Below are 10829 nucleotides of genomic sequence, written 5' to 3'. Positions count from 1 at the left end.
TCTTGTGAATACATCATCATCTCCTTCATCCCTTTCATCATCATCATCAGCATCCTCATCTTCATGTCTCTTGATAACTGAAAATGTTTCTTCAAAAGGAAGTGAATTGTAATAATTTACTTTGTGTAGGAGTGAATGTCTAACCATTGGAACGAAATGATTGTGTTGATCCTCCAAACAATCAACAGGATTTAATTTAAGACAAATAGACAAATCCAATGATTAACTTTAATTCCTCGAGTTTTTTTCTCTTGTACTTACAGAAATTGAAATTAACTTTTTCGTTGATTAACTTGAGTAGGTCAAGTGTTTTAACCTTCATGAGTTTTCATCATGAATTGATTATGTTACAATTAGATTGTTACAATTTGAATTAGATCTTTAATTGGATAGTCAAGTTCAATAAGAAAGTTTTCAAGTTAATTTCTGGTTCAACTTCGAGCTGATTTAGTTTTTGTAATTACAATTTGAATATCAATCGAATGAGAAGAGAAGGAAAATTTAGTTAATCCAATTCGATGGAAGTTCAAAAAATTAACAGATTAAAGATTCTAATCGATATTGATTCAGTTCTCTATTCAATCTCAATTAACTTACTCATATGATTTTCTGGAATTAACTGTTATAAGAAGAAATTAAGAAGAAATTAAGATAATTCTTAAAAGTGAAGTTAATTTAATTCTAAATGAATGATCGATTGTAATTATCAGGGAAATGATTCTTTGTACATGATGAATCTTTACTCGAAATAATTAATTGATATACAAACAAATTGAAATAAAAAATGATGATGATGATGAGAGGATGAGATGATGAGAAATGTCCACTTGATACAATGTTAAGAATTGATTGTGACCCTGAAGGATAAAGACAATTAAGATTCGCAGAATTAATGGAATTGGTGTCAAACTGATTAGATGATTGATAGAAGGATAATTTTCTAACATAATAGTTAATTGTCGGAAGAAAATGAGAAATGTAACAATGAGAAAAGATAGAGAATGTATTATGATATAGTAAATCAAAATGGCGAAAATGACCAATCGATATAAAAGTGGACTTAAAGTATTGGACACATGGAAGATGAGAAAGATGATTTAACCTGAACCAGCAGGTTATCAATCAAAATGAATTGAGGATTAACAGGAAAGTAAATTGATAGTAGAGGAAAATTGTAACTGATTGTAACAATTAGGTAACAAGAATTAAATCAAGATTAGTTACAATGAAGGGTCAAGAGATTTAAACAAAAACCATGTAGAGAGTTGATGAGAGAGAGAGAGAAATGGCTGCGATTATGATGGTGAAGATGATTATGTTGGTGGTGGAAATGGTGATGATTAAGATGAATGATTAATTGTTAACAGCTGATGATGACAATTAACTTTTTCCTTATGATGTTTGCAACATTATGTGCCAACGAGCACAAACTGATTCCTTGGGGCCGCTTTCAATTGTCACATTTCCCGAATCAAGGCTCACATAGTGTGGTGTTTGTGGTGTGTATTCAGGCCAATCGATGTTCATTTGATTACCGGGAACTCTGTTGTTAATTGGGAGAAATTTAAATTGTAAATAATTAGAATTCACAAACATCTTAATCAGTTTTCATTTTCTCTCGCTCCAATTGATTTTCATTTGAATCTCCTTTTCTCACATTTAGATTTTTGATACAACAATTAACTTTACTAATTCTGATACAATTTTCATTTAATCATTTGTTTTTCATTCTGCATTGATTGTTCACTATTGATTTGTAATCAGCTAATTGTTTAGATAGTTTTGTTATTATTATTCTCGAATGTAATATTTATCTTAATCTTAAATTGCTTCCTTGAATTGGTTTGCTTTTTTTACTTTCACTTTACTTTTAATATTGAGGTCACAATTAAATTATCATCATAAGGTGATAGTACTTAGGTTAGTGTTTAATTAGAAGACCTTGCCGGTAGCAATTAAGATTTTAATTTGTTGATTGTTGACCCTGCATCTTTTTTTTCAGTTCATGGTGAGATTATATTGATTAGAAAATGTGATTAACTAAATTGATTGGTAATTTTTGATGAAATCATTTCAATTGTGAGGATTAAAGAGAAATTTCAACATAAGTTAAATTGTTTTAGAAAATTAATTAATTTGATTAGTTTCATTTTCGTAAAACAATTTAAATCGAATTTTAGTTTATTCGTCTGACAATAGATGGCGTTAGTTTTTCGATTCCTTTGGCGGTTAAGAGTTTTTTTTTTGTTTCTTTTGTTGATTGTGACAATTTGTTTCTCTTTTAATTGTTAATTGATTTTTTTCTTAATTTTTTTTTCATTCTTTTAAGGTTTAATTGTTTAATTTTATTCTCTATCTGTATCACAGGAAAGTAATTGGTCTTTACCGGAATCTTAATGTGACCGGAAAATGATCTAAAATTTGGATCATTTTTATAAATCGTTTTTACTGTTAATTGAGATTTTAAGGAGATTTTTTTGTTTATTTGTTTGGTTTGTTTCACTTACCCGGTTTTGGCAAATGAAACCCAAGTTTTCATTAATCTTTTGCTGAATTCAACTTCTTCTGGTGTGTAAAGATGTGACTGTCTTAATGGAACACCAAAGATAAATTGTACTTCATCAAAGTGAAGAACTCCCATCCATTCAGGCCAACGAGAGTTTGATGGTTTATGGTCAAATACATAAAGATAGGCTGATCCCTCATTCTTGACAAATAATTGGGAGAAAAGTGTCAATGGACAGGTGAATGTTGAATCTCCAATAAAATCGGAAAGTACTTGGCGAACCTCTGATGGGCTGGTTTCCTCTGTTATTGGAAGGAAAGATGAATACACAAGAGATGCCACTCTAGGTGTTAGAAAAGGAAAAGATTGACGGACAAACTGCATTGTCCTTGAAAGTGAGACATTATTAAGTTTGGCTCCAAATAATTTAGGATCTAAATAGTGGAGGAAAAAGGTTCCCTCGTCTCGAGTTGCACCCAACATTACTTCACGTTGATCACCGATTTCACCCAAATCCATTAAAGATATTGGATTAGCTGGTAAAAAGTCATCACCCAACGAAGGACCAAAAGATAAACTCATCTCATCTATTAAACTATTTTGAGCTGCGGTCAATTGTTGTAAATCAGTTGCTCTCAAACAATCAGCGATAACTTCAGGTGTTTTTGGGAAACTTTGATGATGATGTTGCTCATTGGAATGACTTTGATGTGATGAAGCAAGAGATTGACCTGAGGGTATGTTTGTTGTGTTATTAGCTGATTCAGCGGGGAGACAATCAACCATTGAAGCTAAAGTTAATCCTCGACGTCCATAGGCACCTTCACGCTCATAGAAAAGCCGTGTTACCGTTGGAGCACCAGATTGCATGATTCCTCGACGGAAAAGGTCACTTGAAAGAGGTGAAATATAATGTAAACCAACTGATATTGCTCCAGCCGATTGTCCAAAGAGTGTTACTTGATTTGGATCACCACCAAAGTAGCCAATGTTTTCCTGAATCCACCTTAAAGCAGCTACTTGATCATGAAGACCTTGATTACCTGGTGCCGATGCTGTTCCCAAATTGAGAAAACCAAAAGCTCCAAGTCGATAATTGATTGTTACCACGATTACATTACCATAGGAAGACAAGATTCTCCCATCGTAGGTTGAAAGATCAGCCGAACCCGAGAAAAAGGCTCCACCATGGATCCAAACCATAACTGGAAGTTGAACTGTTGGTCGACGATTTGAACCAATCGAGGAAGATAATGTTCGGAAAGCACTTTCTTCCAATGGAACCCAAATATTCAAATATAAACAATCTTCGGACATGTAATCTTCGGGTGAGATCCACGGGGTGAAGGTACGATTGGGCTTGAATTGAATACACTGTGGACCAAATCTGGTAGCATCTCTCATGTTACTCCATGGTTGAAGTGGCTGAGGTTTTCGGAATCTATTGGCTCCAATTGGTGGAGCAGCATAAGGTATTCCCAGGAAAACACCCAATGACCGTTCAAGAACTGAGACTCGAAAGCCTCTAAGAGCACCATAGGAAGTTGAAACCGTGATGGATGATGAGTCGGTATCATCATCATTCACACTAAACTGTTGATTTGAATTGTGTGAATCTGAAGATGATGGCGAATGGGTGAAAATGTTAAGCTCAACAAAATCTGGAAGGCGAAGGTGAAGAGGAAGAATCAATTTAACAAAAACAAGTGACAACACAAAAAGCGTGGTAACAATTATGGTTATGATTAACGCTCGCCGAGAAGATGATTTTTTGACCAATTCAACCTAAAGAGATGGACAAGAAATGAGATAAAAAAATGATGAAATAACAATTTCTATTCGACGTAAACGGGATTATATTCATATTAGATAAAAAAAGATCGGTAATTGTTGGGACATAAAGACGAACAAGAAAACGGGGACAATTAAGAAGCGTTAACAATGATGAACGTGTGAGGATAACAATGATGGGTCAGTTTTGTTGGTTTAATCTTCAAAGATAAAAAGTAAATTAACATGTGAGTAAATTTCGTCAATCAAAAGTATACATGAGAGAGAGAGAGAGGGTTATGGGAACGGTGTGTTAATATTAAATTGGTTAGTACTTTTTAGAAAAAAAAAGTTAATTTGAATGAAAGATAAACAAAACAGTCACTTTAAAATCACATCATGGTCATGATAACGAACCTCCGGGCGAGGACTCACGTTGGTCTTGTAAACTCTCCTTCGATCCATATTGGTCAGTTATTTGGTCTTGGGTAATTCTTATAAACAAATTGACAATCAACGAAAGTAGACTATAAATATAATGATGATAATTTTTAGATGAAACAAAACACAAGTAGAAGACGATAGTTGATGATTGTTTTCGATATTCACTTTGACGTTCGTCGTTACAATTGATTTCCAAATGATTTACACTTTCTCTTCTTTCTCTCCTTCTCTCTTTCACTTTCTATCTTCCATCTCACTTTCTCTCCCTCTCCTTCTCCTTCTTCTCCTTCTCCCTCTCCTCTCTCTTTCTCTCTTTCTGTCTTTCTGTCTCTCTCTCTTTTCAAATTTCCAATATCACAGATTTTAGTTTCAAAGGACTCGGTCGATTTGCCATTAATGCTGATTGTCTTCAAGTGAGAAATACAATTTTTTATATGAAAAGTGTACCTGTTAGCCTCAAGTAAATGAGGTGAAAGGTACTTGGGAGTGAGATAATAAAAAGAACAGGCAAAAAAGTAACAGTAAGTAAATAGGGGGAAAAGAAAGAGGAGGTTTTGATCTGGTACCAACTTTTTTGTTTCTCACTCTCACTTTCAACCTAACCGATGCTCTCCCTCACTCGATCTCTCTTAATGTTTAGATTTGTTCAAATTACACGTTTATCAGGTTAAGACATTTACCATTCGATTTTCATAGAATCCAAACAAATCGTTCGAGAATCAATTTGATTTTTACACAGTAAATCATATTCTAACCAAGATGATCAATTTCTATCCCTCTTTCACCTCTCTCTCTCTCTCTCTCTTACTTTCACTTCTCACTCGCTTAAAAGGACTGATTTAGGTTGATCTTCATTCTAATCATCTTTTTTATATCTTCCTTTTTCTCCCTCATCTCACTTTTTAATCTTAATACATAATCTGTAGAAATACATTTCGATGACCACTCAGCTTGATGGTTACTAAATCAATATGAAATAATCAACTAATTTACTAATTATTGAGTCAGGCCAAAGTTAATTTAAATTATACCATTGATATCCTTTGATTATTATTATCACATTAGTTTACGTGATAATCATCTTGAGATGAAAGAGTTGCAAGTTGATTGTTACATTGAAAAAAAAGTTAATTTTCTGTTAATTTGATCACGTCATTTCTTCATCATTCCGGTGAATAATTTAAATCTAATCACATTATAATTAGGATGTTATTAATTTGATGATAATATTTCGACCTTCCAAAAAGTTCGAGCCACAATCAAGTTCAAAGTTGGACACCTTAAGCTCACCCTTAGGGTTAATCTTTCTTGGCTTCCAAAATTTTTCTCAATTACAATCAACTAATCATCATCATCCATCAGTCATAATATCGTTTATTATTATTGTTGTCGTTTACTTCATTTCTATTAAATATTTTGTCATCAATTTTAATTTCATCTTCTCGACCTATTCAGGCCATTTTATCCGTTTCACGATTATTAGATTTACTTACTTTTCCATCCTCTTTATTATCCTTAATTGATTAGATTTAGGTGTAGTTTTCAATCATGATTAAATCTCTAATTAAACATCTCAACCCAATCAAGATTGACAACTAATGTACAAAATTTTTCTTTATCCATCAACAGGTAATAACAATTTGATCTTAATTTTTACTGTTCACGGATTCGTAATCAAAACTGAATTAAGCACCAATCTAGAGGTCATTATGACTTATATATATTACCAACGCTCACCAGGTAAGACTTTGATCAACAATTAATTTAAATATTATTCAATTTAGATTAACATTGATTGAATTTTTTCTTGGTAAAAAAAGTAAACAATTAATTGATTATAACCAATGAATGATGATGTTGATTCAATTTGAATTAATCAACCATTCAAAATATGAAGCAATTAATAATCATCTTATTGGATGTTTAATTTAGTTTACTTTTTTTCTCCTCTAATTTATTTCCGTGTTTATCCTTTATAATTATCTTAATTTAATTTACCTGATTAATTGTATCTTCTATTTCCCATTTCAGATTAAAACTTTGTTTTCTGGTACAAATTGGTTTCCTTTAATTGTTAATCAAGTGGACTACTGGATTGATTACACACTGAGAGATTGCTTGAGATTAATGAAAACCTTGATTTCCGTCAGATTAGGATTAGGATAATCAATTCTGATCCAATTCTCTCCAATTACTGGATGATCATTAAAGCCGGAAATTAATTGTTGATCAGACAATTGAAAACTAAACTTATATACACACACACTAGTACTATGTGTGTGTACCTTGAAAGGTTAGTTTGACCAACACAAACAATTAACCAATTGTATTAGATTGAGTTGATTATCATTAACATGACCATTAACTAATTTCCCTTCATAATTAAATTTCGTGACTTATTTTCTTTACCAAACTTTTCAATCATCGTTTAATAATTTAGGCTTCACATCATCAATACACCACTAATTGTTTAAATGTTGAGATAATCAACATTTAATTTCCATGTCAGCTAATAACAATTAGAATAACAATTTAAACAGTTCACAGTGGATACAATTGAATTTACAATATGTATTCACTTGTTAATTGTTTAGTGTAGGCACGTTAATAATACTGATGGTAGTACTTTCTGTTGATTGTTGATTTACAGTTTTAAACAGAAAATTAAATTCACCAATTTAATTCATTTGACATGAATTTTTTAATTTTCTCGATTAGGGAACAATTAACTTTAATTTCTATTATTTCCAATACAATCAATGTCTTTATCATTAGACTCTTTTTTTTATATACACAATCAAACGACAATTAATCAACCTCTCTCCCAATCAACAAAGACTGAGTATCAACTAATAACAACAACAATCAAATTAACGAAAAAAAAACTTCAACTAATCTAATTGTCTCCAAATCATTGTAGACAATTTTAGGTGATACAAACAATTAGTAGATCAATAATTGGATTGATTTACAGTTAACTGTCAATCTAATTAACTTTTCATCCACTCAATTAAATGATGATTTAAATAGTTTGCTAAATTTAATTATTATTATTTAGATTCAAGTTTAATGATCTTATTGATAATCGGTCATTGTTGTTGTTGTTGATTAGTTTAATTGTTAATTAGAAGGAAGAAATTTTTTTTTTCACAACCATTAACAATTTATACAACTTTCTGTCTCAGGTCATGTACTAATCCAATTGAATTTAATTATTTCTCTAATTTAATCATCTTAATTGTTTCATTTTGTATATTATACAGGAAAAGGAAAACCACAAAAGAAATTAAAATGAAAGTTACAAATGGAAATTGTTAAATTACCGCCAACAATTAGCCAAACAAATGAGAAGGAGAAAAAGTTTTACAAAAAGATTATCTAATTGTAAAAACAATTAATCGTCAATCAATTCTGGTTAAATTGAGAAAACAAAAAGATTGAACAATTAATACTCAGTCAATTTTTGTGTACAGTTAATTGTGAAAGGAAAAAAGTTTAATTGTAAAACATTAACTTTATCCTTATATAAATATTGTAATTAGATTTGGTGTATATTAATATTCATGTAATGATGATTGTAATTTTTTTCTTGTTAATCATCATTATTAATATTAATTCATCGTTGTTAATCAATGTAATTGCAACCTGAAGGTCAGATTGTTAATCTTTTCGTTATCCCAACGATGGATTCTGATGATGATTAGAAACATGATAAACCTGTATCAATATATTAATTATATTATTATGTTGTTGTTATCGTTAACTATTAACTGATTAACTGATTAACTGATTAACATTCAATCAATTGACCTGTTGACACCTTTTCACCTTTTATTTATTTGTATTTGGACTTTGTTTCAATTAGTTAAATCTCACAGATTAACGTTAATTGTTTTAGAGTATTATTTAACTGAGAGACGAAACAATTAAAAGGTAATATTGAGTTGCCTTTTAATTGTAATGACAATCAAGAAACAGGATTAGTTTAATTACCAACAATCGTTGATCACACAACCAGAAGCAAATTAAACCCTTTACATTATTTCATTGCCTTTAATTGCCTCGAGCAATTTACCTTAACAATCAATTAACTCATTCATCGTTTTTAATTAATTCATAATTCACAGTTAAAGGTTAGGTCATTAACCAGATTGTTAGTGATTAATTGTTTACTCTTTTAATTTTAATTAACTTTTGATTTTGATTGTTGATGTTTTTTGCTTCTTTATTGAAAGTTAATTGAGATTCATTCATTAGGAATTGATTGGCAATCAAACAATTTAAATTGTCTCCTCTTGATGTCAAGTTTTTATTTGATTAACATTCTGATTTAATTGTAATCACAATTAAAAATGATTGACCAGGGTCTTAAAGTCAAGTTCAATTGTTTAATTTTTTTTTCTTGATTAAATTGTGACAATTTTATCACCAATCAACTCGTTTACAATAGTAACCATGATCAATTGATTTGTTGATTGTTTTTTTATCCAATTTAATTTTGGTTGATCAACGAAACAATTAAGCTGAAAAAAAAGAATCGGTAACAATTAACTAATCCAGTTAACAAAAATTGTGTTCAATTACTTTTAACAATAGACAAATTCACTTGATTGTAATCAACTTGTTCAAAGTTTTATTACAATTATTTAAATTAAGATCCTTATTAAGATGGGATTGATTACTTTTGTCATTATCAGTCAATCACAATCAACTAATTGTCAACAATTTAACTTGGTTAGTCTCTTGAACTTGAAAAGACAATCCTTCCGATCAAATTATCAACAATCAATGAGTTAATCAATGATTTACTTCATTTTCAAAAGTTAATTGTGATCAACGAATCAATTTAAATTCAATTCAAATCATATCATCAATACAATTACATTGTAGTTGTGAAAAAAAACAATTAATCATCAAGTATAAATTACACCACAATTAACTAATTACAACAGATCGTGATTTTAATTCATTTGTTTCTTATAATTAGTTAATTAACTGTTTTTTCAAATTGTCGTTGATTGTTTCAATTTCCTGGTCTTATTATTTTTTAATCCTTCTCTTATTGTTACAAATTAAAGATTAACCTTAATCACAATTAAATGATTGATCAAATAATCACAATTTATTAGAAAACTTTTGAGTTAATTGGTTAACCTTTACCTAAAAATAAATTCAATCTCAAGAGCAAATTAATTGTTAATCTTGTTGTAAACTTAATTGCATCTTCTGTACAAAAACAAATAAAACACACAATTAGAATCAGTCAATCAACTAATCAAATTGATCAACAATTAACTAATTAACTTAAAATGAAAACAAAAAACCTTGTAAATTGTTGAAAAAAACAATTAGCAGCCTATTGAAGATGCTACAAGTTGGATTAAGCAATTTATTAATAGTTGATTACTTTTTGATAATCAATATTGATTGAATAAATTGCTAATCATTAAACTATAACCTTGACACGTTAATTTAATTCAACAATTAACCAAATTAAAAAGGTCCAACGAATCAAAAGATTAGACTTCAAGATGAAAATGAAATTTAATTTTTTTTTATTCTTCATGATTAACTTAACAATTTAGCCGATTCCAATTGATTGTTGGCCCCTTAATTATCATCGTCAATAGTAATTTAATCAATTAACCTTGACCCGATAAAATAAATCACCGAATTAAATTTAATAGTAGATGATCACAAAAAAGTTATCCAAACAATTTAATAATCAATAAGAATCAAATATTGAAACTTTTTTGTTTCTCAACTTTGAATTGTTTTTTTTTCTTCCTCACAATTAAATTTAATTGTGATTATTGGTAATTTTTAGTAACCAAGTTTTTTCAATCTTAGTCTCACCTAATGATTATCATGGATTTAGTAAATTGTTTGACCTAAATTGTCAAATGATCAAAAAAAATCCAATTGACAATTCAAAGTGACCTTAACATTTAAAAAATTATTCAAATTTAGATTCAACTTTTTTGATCAAAAACTTAAAGTTCATCTAATGATCAAGCTAAAGCTTCAGGCTATTATTAATAGTTACCTTTATTAATTAGGTCGATTTGGTCAATTTCTAGTTAATATTATCAATTTTGATTAGTATATT

At 29.7% G+C, this 10829-nt stretch overlaps 1 protein-coding gene and 1 long non-coding RNA gene across 3 annotated transcripts; one reads left to right on the top strand and one right to left on the bottom strand.

Moving 5' to 3' along the window:
• Positions 1-214: 214 nt before the first annotated feature.
• On the bottom strand, positions 215-5000 carry LOC128395593 (acetylcholinesterase-like). Of its 2 annotated transcripts, none has more exons than XM_053356042.1 (3): positions 4694-5000; positions 2508-4291; positions 215-1543 (listed from the first exon to the last, which is right to left on the bottom strand). In XM_053356042.1, exons 1-3 carry the CDS (start codon positions 4739-4741, stop codon positions 1393-1395), a joined length of 1983 nt encoding a protein of 660 aa, XP_053212017.1. In that variant the 5' UTR covers positions 4742-5000; the 3' UTR covers positions 215-1392. The 2 variants fall into 2 exon arrangements, with proteins under 2 accessions (XP_053212017.1, XP_053212019.1); XM_053356044.1 differs by having other exon boundaries at positions 4712-5000.
• On the top strand, positions 4287-8483 carry LOC128395601 (uncharacterized). The gene is made up of 5 exons (XR_008326670.1): positions 4287-4524; positions 5081-5241; positions 6350-6460; positions 6752-7013; positions 7984-8483. It is a non-coding gene; the product is annotated as an uncharacterized LOC128395601 (long non-coding RNA).
• The last annotated feature ends 2346 nt before the right edge of the window (positions 8484-10829 follow it).

This window comes from Panonychus citri, unplaced genomic scaffold, assembly GCF_014898815.1.
Source record: "Panonychus citri isolate SS breed McGregor unplaced genomic scaffold, ASM1489881v1 Contig00141, whole genome shotgun sequence".
NCBI lineage: Eukaryota > Metazoa > Arthropoda > Arachnida > Trombidiformes > Tetranychidae > Panonychus > Panonychus citri.
Note: the sequence above shows the minus strand (reverse complement) of the source record. Positions and strands in the feature narration are given on the sequence as shown.